The sequence below is a fragment of the Saccostrea cucullata genome, unplaced genomic scaffold, assembly GCF_032062105.1.
Source record: "Saccostrea cucullata isolate Sc308-1 unplaced genomic scaffold, CSIRO_AGI_Scuc_v1 ctg260, whole genome shotgun sequence".
NCBI classification, from domain to species: domain Eukaryota; kingdom Metazoa; phylum Mollusca; class Bivalvia; order Ostreida; family Ostreidae; genus Saccostrea; species Saccostrea cuccullata.
The window spans coordinates 58295-74808 of NW_026924928.1; the positions used below are offsets into that span (position 1 = coordinate 58295).

At 36.3% G+C, this 16514-nt stretch overlaps 4 protein-coding genes across 9 annotated transcripts in view; 3 read left to right on the top strand and 1 right to left on the bottom strand.

Annotated features, from left to right (window-relative positions):
* Positions 1 to 2605, top strand: part of LOC134267625 (ephrin type-B receptor 1-B-like) — a 53723-nt gene extending 51118 nt beyond the window's left edge. For all 6 annotated transcript variants that reach the window (XM_062749823.1, XM_062749826.1, XM_062749824.1 and 3 more), the window contains one exon: positions 189 to 2605. In XM_062749823.1, the coding sequence (XP_062605807.1) occupies positions 189 to 492 (304 nt within the window). In that variant the 3' untranslated portion in view covers positions 493 to 2605. The remainder of the gene's footprint in view (positions 1 to 188) is intronic.
* Positions 2606 to 3230: 625 nt separating this feature from the next.
* LOC134267619 (putative defense protein 2) lies at positions 3231 to 4742 on the top strand. The gene is made up of 4 exons (XM_062749817.1): positions 3231 to 3654; positions 3784 to 4015; positions 4113 to 4186; positions 4431 to 4742. Exons 1-4 carry the CDS (start codon positions 3429 to 3431, stop codon positions 4739 to 4741), a joined length of 843 nt encoding a protein of 280 aa, XP_062605801.1. The 5' UTR covers positions 3231 to 3428; the 3' UTR covers position 4742.
* Positions 4743 to 5397: 655 nt separating this feature from the next.
* LOC134267626 (uncharacterized PE-PGRS family protein PE_PGRS54-like) lies at positions 5398 to 9986 on the top strand. Its single transcript, XM_062749829.1, has 4 exons — positions 5398 to 5847; positions 6952 to 7195; positions 7296 to 7372; positions 7486 to 9986. The coding sequence occupies exons 1-4, from the start codon at positions 5601 to 5603 to the stop codon at positions 9846 to 9848; spliced, it is 2931 nt and encodes a 976-aa protein (XP_062605813.1). The 5' UTR covers positions 5398 to 5600; the 3' UTR covers positions 9849 to 9986.
* A 910-nt stretch (positions 9987 to 10896) lies between these two features.
* Positions 10897 to 16417, bottom strand: LOC134267621 (N-alpha-acetyltransferase 38, NatC auxiliary subunit-like). The gene is made up of 4 exons (XM_062749818.1): positions 16386 to 16417; positions 15848 to 15953; positions 13324 to 13395; positions 10897 to 11250 (listed from the first exon to the last, which is right to left on the bottom strand). The coding sequence occupies exons 1-4, from the start codon at positions 16401 to 16403 to the stop codon at positions 11138 to 11140; spliced, it is 309 nt and encodes a 102-aa protein (XP_062605802.1). The 5' UTR covers positions 16404 to 16417; the 3' UTR covers positions 10897 to 11137.
* Between the last annotated feature and the right edge of the window lie 97 nt (positions 16418 to 16514).

Below are 16514 nucleotides of genomic sequence, written 5' to 3' on the forward strand. Positions count from 1 at the left end.
CAATCTAAGCTATTATCAACATTTTTTCTAAAGTACATTAGCTTGAATTTTAGATGATCCCTTGGGATATTGTTTAATTTCATTTAATTAGCAAAAAAAAAAATATAATGAATCTGAAAAAAATGTTTAAATTTTGAACTTTGAAACATGTAACTTGAATATATATTAAATATATTTATATTTCGTAGGCCTGAATTCTTAATGGACACAAATCATCGCACTATGCCCATGAATCGACAAGGAGAAGTTTCTAATTTCACCAACGTTGAAGGTTGGCTTATATCCATCAAAATGGAAAAATACATTGACAATTTCCTCAACTGTGGTTATAGGACAATGGACCAAGTGTTGAAAATCACTCAACAAGACTTAGAACAAAGAGTAGGGGTCACATTAATAGGACATCAAAAGAAAATCATGAACAGTATCCAAACTCTGCGTGCACAACGATTCGGACAATTCTCTCAAATGTCGGATGGATTCCTCGTATAGTCCTGTGTGTGCTTGCTTTTACTTAGTGCGCTTGTTATTACTGAAATTATTCCTCAGTTTGTGATGTTGACTTCTTGTGCAATTTTTCTTGTCCAGACGAGGGAGTTGTATGATCAATCAAAAAATACAACAACAAATCAGGACTGCAAGTGCTGCCGCCTGTGTATCAATGAGAGAGAAGAGTTGTCCCACACCGTACCGCAAAAAAAAATTTTTATCGGTTTTTCTCATGTTTTTGCATAATGACTATTCTTTTAGCATCCTAAGGATGGCATTGTTTGAGTGTTTGCTAGAGTGAGAGAAATAAACTAGTAAGGTTGTGAGATGAATTTCTACCTAGTTATATGTGCTAGAGATTTATTTGCTCATTGATATTTTTTTTTGGTCACACCTTGACAGTATGCAATGTAATTGGCTGTCACTGATTAGCAAATATTCCAGCACCGTTGTTTGACTGCAGGTTCAGCGTGATGTTTTGTATGATGTACATGTGTGAACGATTGGTGATCGTGTGTATGTCTGTATGTGTTTGGTACCAGTGTAACTGGAGAGTGTTTCATTATTATTTAAGTCAAAAAAACTGTGTATCAGTATTTATATCATAAAACACGTTTATTTTGTCAACACTGAGAATTACATCATATGTCTCAATACTTGGTCATTTTTAAGTTTCTATAACTTTTATTCCAAAACTTATAATGTGACAGTGGATTAAATATTTGTTCTGTTTTAACATGTAAGTTTATAACTTTTTTTTACATTCTTTGAAGGTGATAGTGCAGTTCAGTTGGGTGTTCATTTTTTAAAATTCTTTTTAAGGTGCTTATAGTAGGAGTCAAGATATTTTATGTTCGGTTTGTTTCTATGCAACATTTGAACCATTCCATTGACAAGTTATTCCCACTTATGCCAACAGGACTCAAAGTCTGCATGTCATGTTTACCTGTTGCACTCATTGTTTTTCTGGTCAGTTAAGAAAGCATATGTTGATTCCGTAGGAGTGTTTGCCCACCCCAGATGAAGTTTTTATCAAACAACAAATTATAGTACCAGTACATATCAATGTTAATTAAAAATCTTTTGAAATTATATGAAAAAAACTAATTTTCAAACCCTACACTGAACAGTTAAGGAGATCTATTCCTCATTTTGTTAGATCCTCCCCTGAATACTTTACAATTCTTACATCCACCACTCCCACCCACCACCACTTGTATAGTAACCTGTGTAGTTCATTATTTGTAGATCATTTTATTTTGACTGTATATAATTTGTAAATTCCAATAGTGCTGTATATAGATACGCAAAGTGAAGACTTAATGATGCTGAATGCAAAAATGAAACAAGGAAATCTCAAAAACAGAAGTAGTGTTTTCTTCTTCATGCAATACTTGTCAACATTTTTAATAAATCTTCTTTTAATTGAATGTTTAAATGTTTTTTGTTCAATTATTTTGTTACTGATTTATTTTATTACTATGAGTAGCCTAAGCCACCATCTTTATTTATAATATTGAAAGTTGAATGTTTACAAGATAAATTATTTTAAAGTTTAAGGCTGTAAAATTTATTTTGTGTAAGAGAAATCCTTTTATGTCACTGTTTCATTTCAGTTTTAAGAAATCCCAATAATTGTTAAGAGTTTGATTTTGAAAAGATGTAGTCCAAATTGTACAAATCGAAAAAAAAAAATCAATAATTTTTAAGAATGTTTGTAAATATGTTTTGGTGTCAATTTTAACATCATTCACAAATCATTGCTTCTATGAAATCATATCTGAAATTAAATTGGTGCTGAATTTACAAGTTTATATATACATGTATATTTGATATTGATAGCTAATCCATTATAGTTTTACCTCTTTAGTGTACATTTAACTAAATCTTTTCTTGCTTCTTTCAATTCTTTTCCTTTAAGTCTGTATTTTTAAAAACTGTAATGGCTTAAAGTTGCGAAGTCAAACAAGTGATGAAATAATGTTGTATACACTCACTTCAGAGTGTCTGTATGTTTTTTCTTCTTGAAAAGACAATTTTGAAAGCAATATGGTTCCATGACTGCTAGATGTTCAGAAGTACACAAGATATCACAATAAATATGTATAAAAGCTGATTCTTTTGTTGTATTGTTTTAGAAGTGAAGGAGGGACTCTTCATGTGCTTTTGGACATGTAGTAATGATATTTGTATCATTAACTGAGAAGTTTGGGTGATGAGGACATTTTACAGATGTTAACTTGGTTTTATTGATAGTGACATTTCTGACTTCCATTTTGTTTTGAGCCACCTTATACATTGAAGAACATAAATTGTCCGTAGTCGGTATTCTAAGGTGTCGCAAAAAGATGTGTTTTTACTTCTTTTCAAGAACCCTCATTCTCTGTAGAAAAATTTCAATTATATTTCTATGTACAACCCCTCCTTACCCCATGTCAAATGCAGTTTCGTCACTCTGATGACCCTGAGAAACAAATATTATAGGACCTAGAAAACACGAATTCACACCAGAACTTTGTCTAAAACTCTAACATCAAAGACTGAATCAAGCACATATTGTAACCATTTAGACCAGAACCATGTCCTTCTCCCCTTTCCTCTTAAAGGTTTGGTGGATCTGACAATGACTTTACTATTTAAGCTATTCAGAATTATGAAGCTATTGTTATATTTTTGGAACGACTGGTGTGCCCTGTTCAGGTAGTATCAGAAACCTGACAAGTTTTTCGTTTAGGTTGGCGGATGGGGGCCGTTTTCAAATATGGAGTGGGGATTCCACATGCAATCTTTTTAATAAAATGATGACGTGAATAGAGTTTATCTAATTCATGAAAAACCTTGTATGATTCATTTTTGTACTGGTGTAACAACGTAATATTGTGTATTTAGTCTTACATATTCTGGTACCTCAAGGGCATTTCTTTACGTTTGCATTAAATATGACAAGAAGGTGGTTTATCAGTGCTTCTTTCTTATTTCTTGTGCTTCGGTGTGTTAGGGAAACAAATTCTTATAGTTCAGGTGCGCCATCTATGACGTCAGTCTGCAAGCAACGCAAACCTCTGCATCACTCTGGCGCTGAAATCATCCCTCCACAAATCAGCAACGCTCCCGTATCCGTCACAACAAATGTTAGCAAAGCAGTGGGTGGAGATGTCATAACAGGTATTTTTCAGTATTTTTTTTTAACTGCTTTCTTTTTTCAAGATTGTTAAATTTGAAAACCTGTAATTTGTCAATCTAATTGAAACTAAATCTAGATTTAATTAATGCATTGGTAGTTTGTTTCCCTAGTTACACTGACAGCTGAAAAGGAACCTTTCAAGGGATTCCTGGTAGACACAGTTACTGATACAGAATCAAACGAAGAGATTTCTACCCATGGAGGGTTTCTTCAATCCAGTTACACTAAACAGGTTCAATGTTCTTGGAAACAAACCATGGTGACACATTCTTCATCTTCGCCAAAGCAAAACGTTACATTACTTTTTAGGGTGCCGAATATGAAAGCTACTATACGATTCAGGTATTGGTCAAAGAGAACGAAGTAAAAACTTATACTGACAGTTAAATTAAATGCATTTGAATTTTTTATCCGCATATTCTTTTTTGTGTCTTTTTAGAGCTACAATAGTTCAGACATACGAAGTTTACTGGATGGATGTAACTTCAGCTGCAATTTCTGTAACACCATCAAGTAAATACTTTTTTTAAAATTCGTGTTACCAAACTATATACATGCACACATAGATAAATGAAACCCAGAACGTGTCACTTAAAACAATCCCATTTTTGGAGAAGGTTGAACTTTATTAGACATTTATGTGTACTTGAGATTAAGTTCAATAATTTCTTACATCTACATTTGATTTTGATATACATGTATATGATTTAAATATTGCACATTTATTATCAAGACCTTTTGTTGTTCATTTCTTAAGATTCTACGGGCTCGAATCTATCGAAGGAATGGCTGAAGAGTGTAGTTAAGACTGCAAAAAGCATGAAGCAGGGAACAGAACAATCAGATATTCGCTCCAGGTTTTCTAAAGGCTTTGATGGAGTGATGAACAATAACAACATTATGGCTTCAAAAGAAATCCTCAACTCTTTGCCGTTCATAATGGCTGAATCGTCTGTTAAGGGAGATCACACGGCGGAAGAAGAGTTGCAGGGTGTGAGTCGGTCAATTGCAAACCTCCTTAAAGGAAATCTAGACTATACAGAAAGAGTAAATCTTTTTCTTGAATAAAACAGACATTTTAAAAACTCACTTGTTTTTTGTTTTTTTTTTATTTGACGGGAAGAGAGAACTATAACTGCCGTCTGATTCAGAGTTTCTTTCAAGTAAAGATCTTGCAAAGGGACAGATTCTGGATTTTGTTCCATTCGAAGACTGCTTCATGAACAGTAGCCTCTATAATTTGCAAAACTACTTCGAGATATTTAAGTTTAATGTGAAATATACGAATTTAATCGAAAAATGACAAATATTATAAAGCTTGCTGCAAATATATATACACATGTACACCAAAAAAATTTCCGGCAATTTCGTAATCACGCTCACGTTCTGTGAGATCATCTCGAATGTCATAGCCAGATTGTCCCAAATGTTAGTCATAAATTGTGTATCCTCTGCTATATTAATAAACGTACACAATATAGCGTTTAGTCTATCGGGTACGCTTTATAAAGACCTAACCAATGGCCTCATTTGTCACAACACGGTTAGCCTCTGGGTATCTGTAGACGGAAGTTTTTTCTCAGTTGGAATATGTTCGTCAGTATATAGAAGTTATACCAGTAAATCACACCCAGTACACGAAACAACTGAGGCCCGAAAACACTTTGTGGTGTTCATTTCTAAGATACTGACGGCTTTTAGAATGGAATTTTTTTCAAAACCGTGAACTATAGTGTACTTTTTCATTGCCTACAGCTTTAAGAAATATTCCACTTCGGAAAATTATACCAAAGTTTTCATTTAAGATTTTTCTCCCCCCGGTGCCCCAATTACGTTATAATAACGTTGAAGCAATCAGAGTGTTTATTTTCGATTTTTCGTTTGACAAGGGCTGGACCCTTGCTAAGTAACTGAAGTGCTTTTTTTAATGACAAAAAAGGATTTGTTTCTTTTAGATATGTATAAATTATTTTTATTGTGTGTTTTTGTGACTATTTGGACCTATGTTTCTTGTTATCCAACCGGTGCTCCTTTGAATGGATACGGATGCCATGGACATGTACGGCACTACAGGGAGGGGAGTTCAACGGAAATATATCCTCCTCAATATACTGTTTCACCATATAAAATTCTTGTGAATACAACACATGTTCATAAAGGAGATATTGTTGAAGGTAAATCCAAAGAAACGTCTTCAGCGCTTTATTTTCTAAGTGCTAGAATTGGATTTTAATGATGAATTGAAGATGTTGGGTTTGTTTTCCTTTTGGTTTCTTTTTTTTAAGAAACAAAAACGTTTTCCAAAGGTATTATAATTATGACAGTATGAATAAAAATAGGGAAAACTGAAAACCTTGTCGCACTCCATCAAATCGCCAGAATTAGTATTTTGTCTCTGTTACATTTTTTAATGGGTAAAAGTGTTGTGTTACCTCTTTTATATAAAATTGTCATTTTGCTGAACAACTTTATGGTTTACTTAAGTGTGAATTCGAAATACATGCTATTTATGCAAGTCACAATAAGCTAGTAGCCTCAAGGATATATACGACTACAGTGTAAATCTTATGCTAAACGGTATAATCAGATCAACTAACATGTTTCGATGAAATTCTGCCTTTCTGCATCTACATTTTTATAGATTCTGTATTATCATTTTATTGAAGTTGCGTTTCAATTTAATGCACAAAAAAGGCTTATTTAATTTAAAAAAAAAATAAAGAATGAAAGACATAAAGGCCGTAAGCCATATTTAAAAAAAAAAAATTAGAGTCCAACCTAGAAATAGAATGAGAAGGTAAAAGAAATACCCTTCAACTCGAACACGAATATCCTATTTCCGGTGGGAAAGGGGTCTCTTACTTTTTTGGGGATCATTTTTTTTTTTTCAAATCCCGTATTTGCCAGTACTTGACCTTAACAACAGAGAGCAAAGGAGGAATTCAAAAAATAAAAATATAGTAAAATACATGTACTAGTACTTAGGAAAAAGGCAATATCCCCCCTCCCTGCTTTTAAAATTGCCTTGTTAACTTTTTTAAATTCTATGAAATTAAGAGACAGAACGAATATTTGGGTTATTTTATTTTAGAAACATTGTTTTCTATGCAATCTGCTTAAACAAAAACGACGGTTACTTAATAAAAGGAGACAGAGGGTGGTTCTTACCATTTTACAATCCTAACATTCATGATTTCGTTATCTCCATACCCTTCTTCCTTGTGCAATAAAAACGCAGTTTTGTCTCAAATGTATGTTTTATTATCTTGTACTTTTAGTAACACTCTACGGGCAGGGAAAGTTTGATTTCTTCAAAGGATTCATTGTGCAAGCATTTCCTGCCGATGTATTTGGAGATAACCCAAGACCAGAGGGAACATGGATGCTTCGGGGCAGGTCCTCGAAAACCATGGGATGTCATCATAATGCTGATACAGTCACACATACCAATAACCAATTCAAGGCAAATTTGACGATGTTATGGCAGGCCCCAGTGGAAAACTTGAAAGACTTCCGAATACGGTAATAGAAATGCATGCATTTGTATACATATTTAAATGAACACCATTTCAATAAAAATTTAATAGGAAAAGAAATTCATTTGCAAAATAATTCGTTTTAGAGCGACCATTGTTAAAGATGCTAAAACACACTGGGAGGGAATCATGTCGCCGATCATAACAGTAGAAGCCCACAGAGGTACGTACAAAACGAATATTAAAATTTGAAATCCCCCCCCAAAAAACCCCTCCCTTTTTAAAGTTAAGTCTTTCCTTGCAAACCGTTTAATAACAGACGTTTGATCATTACAGATATACCAATACCTAAACCCAATCCAGTGACATTCATTACACCAGCGCCAACCACAAAGCCTGACACATCAGATCAGAAGAAGGAGAGTGAGAAGAAAGCTCTTTTAGAACAGTTGGCCAATGAAGTTGGTGCTGATAGTGCAACTGAACTCCTGGAACTTCTGAAAGCAAAAGTCCAAGAAAAGGATGCAAAGGACAGTGGAGTACCAGTTGTTACAGTTCCACCAGTAAAGAAAGATGAGGAGATCAAGAAAATTGCAAACAATGACCCAGTAAAAGAACAGAAAGTAGAAAAAATGTTGGAAGACACTAGTTTGTTAGGAAAAGTGAAAAACCTCTTTGGGGGTGGAGGAGGTGGACTTTTAGGAAAAGTGACTGGTCTCTTGGGTGGAGGAGGTGGAATTAGTGGCATGATGAAATATTTGCCACTTATGATGGGTGTGAAAAATTTAGCTGGAGGAGGGGGTGGGTTAGGTGGAATGTTAGGAAATTTGATGGGAGGGGGAGGGGGACCAATGGGATTACTTGGAGGACTAATGGGTGGAGGAGGAGGAGGGGGAGGGCCCTTGGGTGGATTGTTAGGAGGAGGAGGTTCATCAAACCCCATGGCAGGTTTACTTGGAGGTGGAGGAAGCGATCCACTTGCTGGTCTTCTTGGTGGAGGAGGCGGTGGAAGCAATCCTTTAAGTGCTATGTTTGGTGGGGGAGCTGGAGGGGGAAGTGACCCCCTTAGTGGTCTCATAGGGGGTCTTGGTGGAGGAGGTACAGGGGGTGGGGGAGGATTAGGAGGGTTACTAGGTGGAGGAAGCAATCCTGCAGGAGGTCTTGGTGGAATGTTAGGAGCACTAGGAGGTGCAGGAGGTGCACTAGGTGGACTCCTAAATGGTGGAGCAGGACAAGGTGGCAATTTGGGAACAGCAACATCCTTAACACAGGGAAACAATGGATTGGCTGGAATGCTTGGAATTGATCCTGGTGCCACACCAAACCAAGCACCAAGACCAGAATTAGTGGAAGGCACCCAGTCAAGAGCACAACCAATAGATCCACTTTCATCTATGATTAAAAGTTTGAGTGGTAATGGTGGTCTCTCTGGAATTCTTGGCAACTTGGGTGGAGGAGGAAATACAGCTCAAAGACAACCATATATGGGAGGTCAAATGGGAGGATTTGGACAAAATCCCATGGGAGGACAAATGGGTGGTTCCATGGGCTTCGGTCAGAATGGAATGGGAGGGCCACAATATAACCCTCAGTACCAGGTGATGCAGCAACCTAATTATCCATCCAACCAAATGGGCTTTAGGCAACCTCAATCTGGCTTTTCTCAAGGTAATTTTGCACAAAATGGACAAAACAGAAATGTTGGACAGTACAATCCAAATACAGGCATGAGCCCAAACCAGTTCATGGGATCTGGACAGAACAACTATCCACAAAACCAACAAAATTATTATCCTCAAAATCAGAACAATTACCCACAAAACTTTCAACAAAACCCAAACAATTTCCAAACAAATCCAAATAATTTCCAGCAAAATCCTAACATGCCACAGAACAGAAACTTTGGTCAAGGACAAAATATGGGCCAAAACCCTAACAGTCAGTTCAATCCAAATAGTGGTCCAAATGCCAATAACTTTGGTCAAAATCAAAACAATTTCAATGCAAATCAAAATTTCAACCCAAATTCAAACAATATGGGTACAAATTCACCGAATGGTCAAAATCAACAACTTCCTGGAAATAACAACATTGGACCAACTCCCAGTGTAGGACCTAACATGAACATGGGAAATTCACAATTTCCACCAAACAACATGGGTGGAGTACAGCCACCAATTAACCCCAACACAGGACCAGTCAACAACAACCCACAACCACCTGCCCCTCAACCTAACCCAGTTGCTCCAGTTCAACCACAACCCCCATCACAACCATCGGCATCAAATGACCTTGACCTTAACAGCATTTTTGGTGGTGGAGGTGATCTGCCTGACCTTGGCAGTATATTTAATGAAATGGGTGGTGGTGATGGAAGCAGTGGTGGTCCTGGTGGTGCCGGAGGTAGAATGCCAGATTTGGCAGGACTTTTGGGAGGAACAGACATCTCTAAGTTAATGGGAGATAAAGGAATAGATATGAACCAAGTGTCAGGAATGATGAACAGTCCCCAAGGTCAACAAATGATGTCTAAAGTCAAAGAAATGATGAGTGGACCCCAGGGAGGTCAGCTTATGAATGCTGCCATGGGAATGCTGCAAAATGGAGGTGGATTAGATGGCATATTGTCAGGGCTGGGTGGGGGTGGAGGAGGAGGTGGGGGACTAGGGGCTCTAGCAGGCCTATTAGGTAAAAAATAAAATTTTGGTGACAAAGCAGTTATCACAAATGTGCCAATTTCAGATTACTGTGCTAACATTGATTCCTGTGTGGATCCTCAGAAATAAGACTTATCCTCTCCTCTGTATTGTGTCAGAATGTCAAATAAAAACTGAAAAAACTGAACAATATTTCTGGTTATTAGTTTATGACATTACTATGATCTTATTTTGTCAGACAATATATTAATAAATAGGGCTGGGACAATACAACTTTTTCTATATCGATACGTATCACGATATTTGAGCCACGATACGATATGTATCACGATATGTTTAATTGCTTATAAAATCTTTTTTTGCATTGAAATAAACAAATTATTTCTTTGCAAATGAGAATAATTTATTCAAAATAGATGTTTATATGTTGTAAAACAAAAACATTTTTGTCAGTGGTGTTTTATTTAAATAATAATAAATACATTGATGTTTCAAACCTTTTCAACAATGTCATTGTATCTAAGACAATAGAACAGAAACTGGATAGATAAGCACATTGTTACTGAGTAATCGTGAGGAAATTAAGTTTTGGAAGTTTTCTTGAAGTTAAAAATCTGATTCAGAATTTTCTGTGCAATGTTTTTTTTTCAAAGAAATAAAAAGAGGATGACCATTTAATTAATTGGGATGGAGCTAAAGAATTATTGAAATAAATCAGGTTTCCGAGCTTAGATACCCCTCCTCACTTTTTGATTGTCAAACTCTTCATTAAAGAAAAAGATAAATAATATCTCTTGTCATCCTCTCAACAAAATTAGCTCCCCTCCTGAATCAAAAGACTTAAAGTGCATGCATATGAAATTTGAAATCATTTGTGTTTTGGTCATACATTAATACTCTGCATAAAAATTTACTAGCTCAAGATTGAAAATGAATGTCAGACCAATATTTTATCACTGCAGGCATTAGTGACAAATTGACTTTAACAGATAGGAATGACATAAGCTGAATAAGTTAAATGTTTTGTGGTCTTATTACACTAACCTAGAACCTGTTATTAACATACATTAAAAAAAAAAAAAAACAAAAGTGGTGATTTTCCTTCACAATTTATTATATGATGTACAACATATGTAAATTGAATTTTTAACTAGTGCAATTCATTGACCACAGATGTCGGGATGCAGTACTGTTGAAATGGACTTTTTTAAATCTGAAATTTTACTAACTGGTCAGTGTTTTTGGTGGAGTGACTGGAGTCCGCTTTTCAGTATTTCAGGGCACGGAGCTCTGCTTTGGCCTTTGTACCAGCTCAAGCAAGCTGTAATCCCTCACTGAATATCTTGATCCTGAAGCTGGGATTTATCAATTGAGATGCTGACAACATGATGACCAGGGATCATAGCTAATCCCAAAATACGAGGCTCTTCTTTCTCTTTACTCTCTGAAAAAAACACTTGTACTTTTAAACATTTTTTCTAATCTGAGGTAAATGCACAGTAGTTAATCTGACACTGGTAAGGAAAAACTACTTCACAATAACAAATGGGAATCCAGTTAAATGAGCTCAATAATGAAATCCTCTCTGTTATTTTTAACCTGATATTTTCAAGGGAGGGCTCCTTTCCCCACCCCACTCAAATTGGAAAAACAATAAAATAGAGAGAGCTGCATAATTATAGGTGTTAAGACTACAGAAATAAACAAGAGGCCCAGGGGCCACAGCGCTCACCTGAGCACAACGGGCTTGAATTTAACCCCCCCCAAGGTGTTCATCATTTGAACAAACTAGAATCTTAACTACCTGAGGATGATTCTACATAAAAAACACTAATTGTAGCTTTGAAGTACTTGAAAAGAAGATTTTAAAAGGTTTCCCTATATATCCCTATTTTAAACTTGGGTGGGCCATTTTGGCCCCACCCTAGCCCCAGGGGTCATGATTTGAACAAACTTGAATCTACACTACCTGAGGATGATTCCACATGAATTTCATCTTTCCTGGCTCAGTGGTTCTGGAGAAGAATATTTTTAAAGATTTTTCCTATATATACCTATGTAAAACTTGGGTCGGCCATTTTGGCCCCACCCTTGACCCGGGGGTCATGATTTGAACAAACTTGAATCTACACTACCTGAGGATGATTCCACATGAGTTTCATCTTTCCTGGCCCAGTGGTTCTTGAGAAGAAGATTTTTGAAGATTTTTCCTATATATTCCTATGTAAAACTTGGGTAGGCCATTTTGGCCCAACCCTTGCCCCATGGGTCGTGATTTGAACAAACTTAAATCTACACTTCCTGAGGATAATTCCACATGAGTTTCACCTTCCTGGCCCAGTGGTTCTTGAGAAGAAGATTTTTGAAGATTTTTCCTATATATTCCTATGTAAAACTTGGGTCGGCCATTTTGGCCCCACCCTTGACCCGGGGGTCATGATTTGAACAAACTTGAATCTACACTACCTGAGGATGATTCCACATGAATTTCATCTTTCCTGGCCCAGTGGTTCTGGAGAAGAAGATTTTTAAAGATTTTTCCTATATATTCCTATGTAAAACTTGGGTCGGCCATTTTGGCCCCACCCTTGACCCGGGGGTCATGATTTGAACAAACTTGAATCTACACTACCTGAGGATGATTCCACATGAGTTTCATCTTTCCTGGCCCAGTGGTTCTTGAGAAGAAGATTTTTAAAGATTTTTCCTATATATTCCTATGTAAAACTTGGGTAGGCCAATTTGGCCCAACCCTTGCCCCGGGGGTCGTGATTTGAACAAACTTAAATCTACACTTCCTGAGGATAATTCCACATGAGTTTCAACTTCCTGGCCCAGTGGTTCTTGAGAAGAAGATTTTTGAAGATTTTTCCTATATATTCCTATGTAAAACTTGGGTCGGCCATTTTGGCCCCACCCTTGCCCCGGGGGTCATGATTTGAAGAAACTTGAAGCTACACTACCTAAGGATGAATCCACATGAGTTTCATCTTTCCTGGCCCAGTGGTTCTTGAGAAGAAGATTTTTAAAGATTTTTCCTATATTTTCCTATGTAAAACTTGGGTCGGCCATTCTGGCCCCACCCTTGCCCCGGGGGTTATGATTTGAACAAACTTGAATCTACACTACCTGGGGATGCTTCCACATGAGTTTCACCTTTCCTGGCCTAGTGGTTCTTGAGAAGAAGATTTTTTTAAAATGCCATTAATTTTTCTCTAATTCATAATTACCTCCCGTTGGAAAAGGGCATGGCCCTTCATTTGAACAAACTTGATTCCCCTTTACCCAAGGATACTTTGTGCCAAGTTTGGTTAAAATTTGCCCAGTGGTTCTTGAGAAGAAGATGAAAATGTGAAAAGTTAACGACGACGACAACGACGATGACTACGACAACGACTACGACAACGACAGACAACGGACAAATTTTGATCAGAAAAGCTCACTTGAGCCTTCGGCTCAGGTGAGCTAAAAACTTAAGTTGTAAGCTATGCATAGATAAGAAATATTTGATACATACCAGGTGGCCTCAGATACTCTTCACATGAACCTAATATAACATTTCTGTCCTTGTCTGTACAAAGGAATATCCCTACAAAATAATTGAAAACTAATATGTTTTTTTTCTTAAATATGTTTTCAAATTTATCTGAGTCCTGTTCAAATGAGAATAAAGGCTTAGGTAAACAACAGATATGACCTTGCATGTGTATGTCAGAGAAACACCCTCTTAGTTAAAAATTAAATTAAACAAGGGCACCGCTAAGCGGAGCATCCCCTCGCGGCAGGAACATCACTGTAATGGCAATATCTCATGAGAGATAAATTTTCTAGAGGGACTTTGAACATGTTACAGATTGATAGTACAACGTTTCTTCTTTAATGTCCCTCTCATGAATATTTTGCTCATATGAAGGCTTGCCGGTGGAGAGCTGCACATCTTTTCCTATAATAGGTACTGACGGCCATTGAGCAGTGAGGGATCTTTTTGTGCCAGCATCTATTGGGACATGGGCCCTTGGTTTACACGGTCTCATTCGAAGGACCAGTCTCCACGTCCCACAGTGGGACTGGAACCCGCAACGTAAGGATCAACTCCCTTACTTTTGACAAAATAATTAGTGGAGTGTTGTTGCTGATCCATTTTTTTTTTACAAAATGCAAAGTGCAAAGCGTCTAGGTTAAAGGGGGGGGGGGGGGGGGGCATAACATTGATACCTAATTTTGGATAGTAAAGTTTAATATAAGGTATTAAATTGTTTTTCAGCTCTATTTATTTCTTTAACAAAATTATGGGAGATGGGGGTGTCTATTTTTAACAAAAATCAAATTGCATATCATTTAAGTTGGAAGGGGATGGGGGGCATAATATGCATACGTAATTGGGCAGTTTCCCTTATTTTAAATACCAAGTAGTTCTAAACATATCACGTATGCTACATGTACAAGTTTCAGTAATTTTAATTATTTAACAACCTAATTATTATATTTCACAGTTCCAGGCAATATGCATTTTTTTTCGTAATGAAAAATAACAATGTACATCGAGAGTTTATTTGAACTTGTGGCATAGGCATCCGAACCAGGGGGGTGAGCTTAGCCTCCCACTTTTTTGCAAATACATGTATTGACAATTTCTATGCATTGAAAATTAGGGTTATCTTTTTTGTTGGTTTAACCCCCCCCACACACACACACTTTCAATTTAACGTGCATCCCAAATTCTCAGACACCTGTTGGAATTTGGTAATGAAACCGCGACGTTCATAATTTTTTTTTAAATCTGGTTTCCACAGACTCGACATGGTTTTTAAACTGGTTCCTTAGCGGAAATGATTATTGTGTACTCGTACATAAAATGTCAGGGTTTCGAGACAGTGAAAATGCGATATCTGAGGAATTATTTCATCACTGAACTTGAAAATTAATAGGCTTCTTCCTTTTATACTGCCACACAAGTATGTAAACGCTGAGAGTGGTTAATGCAAAGGTTCTCTGTCAATCTTGCCCACAAATGTTTATTGTCAACTATTGCATAAAATGTCAGGGTTTCGAGGCAGTAAAAACGCGATATCTGAAGAAATATTTCATCAATGAACTTAAAAATGAATAGGCTTCGTCCTTTTATACTGCCACACAAGTATGTAAACGCTGAGAGTGGTTAATGCAAAGGTTCTCTGTCAATCTTGCCCACAAGGTAACGAACACACTAACACACTAACACACACACATACATACGCACATTCGCGACACTATATCCCCTCCGCAACTAGTTGCGCGAGGGGATAAAAATTGTTTGTTAGTTCATAATGGCAAAGAAACAAAGATCACCGAGAATTTTCTATGTCTAAAATCTATATTGAGGTTTCTTATGGTAATAAAAATGCTTTTTGTTTCAGGAGAACTTTGTCACCATTTCTCTGTTCACAGAAAAATATCCTTGTTATGATTCAATGAATTCTGTTACTTTTTATACAAACTTGAAATGACGAATTTTTTTTTCAAATCATGGAAATTTAAATTGAGTACTAAATCTCATTCATCTATACAATTACCTGCTCTAAACATTATGACATAATGCAGATTCAAGGGATAAATATTAAACTAGTCAGCAGCTAAGGAGGCCTAATATGCATGTAAATCTTGTGTGCATCTGTCTTTGTGTCTGCAGCTAAGGAGGCCAAATATGTATGCAAATCCTGTGCAGCTGTCTTTGTGTTTGAAGTCAGTTGGCAACGACTTTTGAAATTGACATGGGAGGCCTTGTGTAATTCAAATCAATTAGTCTACATTTTAAAAGTCTAAATCTACAATTTTATTTCACAATGAAATGGAAATATAATGAATCACTGTGTCTGTCTAGTTAGTACAGCAGGACATTTACGATAGTGATAAACGTGGGATAATTTATGCATAACGGGCTTCACCCCTTATGCAAATTATCCCACATTTCCTAATATCGTTGATGTCCCTGGCATACTATACTAACTAGACAGTGATTCCTTAAATGTAGGAAACGACCATCTCCACTACCTTAAACCTACCAATAAGAGTTCTCCCATCTGTCATTCTGACCTTCATGCTTTTGTTAAGCCAACTAGACAACTTTTTCTTTCCTTCGCTTACATCTTTATCATTATCTTGCTTTTCCTGAAAAAAAATTTGGAAAATTTATGCATTGTTATTGATATTACCCCTAATGGCCCTAACATTTTATGTGCATTGAAAGAGTTATGTAAATGTAGACAATAGGGTTCCTTAACGGATTCCGATTGTTCCAGGCATGTAAAAAATATCTAATTTAATGCTTTAGTTTGATTAAATGCAGTCTAAATCATCAAGGAAGCTAAAGTCCACTGCATTATCATTTTGATACACCAAATATTTCCGAGGAAATTCGAGTCGGTAGTATAAATAGCTTTGCAGAATAGCAAACATTTCACTGCCATCATGATTTTTAATTAGCTTACTGATGAATTCGGTATATTCAGATTATCATTATGCTAAACAGTCATATTAAAACATAAAAAAAATAGAGATGAGCGATATAAAATTAGGATTTGTAACACAAAAGTCACTGACCATCACTTCCCCTGCCATCGTGGCTAGTTCCCAGTAAGAGAACCAGCAAAATCCATAACTAAGAATTGAAGAAAGAAAAAAAAGAAAGAAGAGAGAACCTATGTTTAATTTAAAAATATTTAATGTTAA

Excerpts from the sequence above, each read along its gene's own strand:
- LOC134267626 (XM_062749829.1), top strand. The coding sequence starts at position 5,601 with ATGACAAAAAAGGATTTGTTTCTTTTAGATATGTATAAATTATTTTTA. Across the intron at positions 5,848-6,951 it reads TAAAGGAGATATTGTTGAAG|TAACACTCTACGGGCAGGGA; the intron begins GTAAATCCAAAG and ends TTGTACTTTTAG. Across the intron at positions 7,373-7,485 it reads AACAGTAGAAGCCCACAGAG|ATATACCAATACCTAAACCC; the intron begins GTACGTACAAAA and ends TGATCATTACAG.
- LOC134267619 (XM_062749817.1), top strand. The coding sequence starts at position 3,429 with ATGACAAGAAGGTGGTTTATCAGTGCTTCTTTCTTATTTCTTGTGCTT. Across the intron at positions 3,655-3,783 it reads GGGTGGAGATGTCATAACAG|TTACACTGACAGCTGAAAAG; the intron begins GTATTTTTCAGT and ends TTGTTTCCCTAG. Across the intron at positions 4,187-4,430 it reads AATTTCTGTAACACCATCAA|ATTCTACGGGCTCGAATCTA; the intron begins GTAAATACTTTT and ends TCATTTCTTAAG.
- LOC134267621 (XM_062749818.1), bottom strand. Across the intron at positions 13,396-15,847 it reads AGATGGGAGAACTCTTATTG|GGATATTCCTTTGTACAGAC; the intron begins GTAGGTTTAAGG and ends ATTATTTTGTAG. Across the intron at positions 11,251-13,323 it reads AGAGTATCTGAGGCCACCTG|AGAGTAAAGAGAAAGAAGAG; the intron begins GTATGTATCAAA and ends TGTTTTTTTCAG.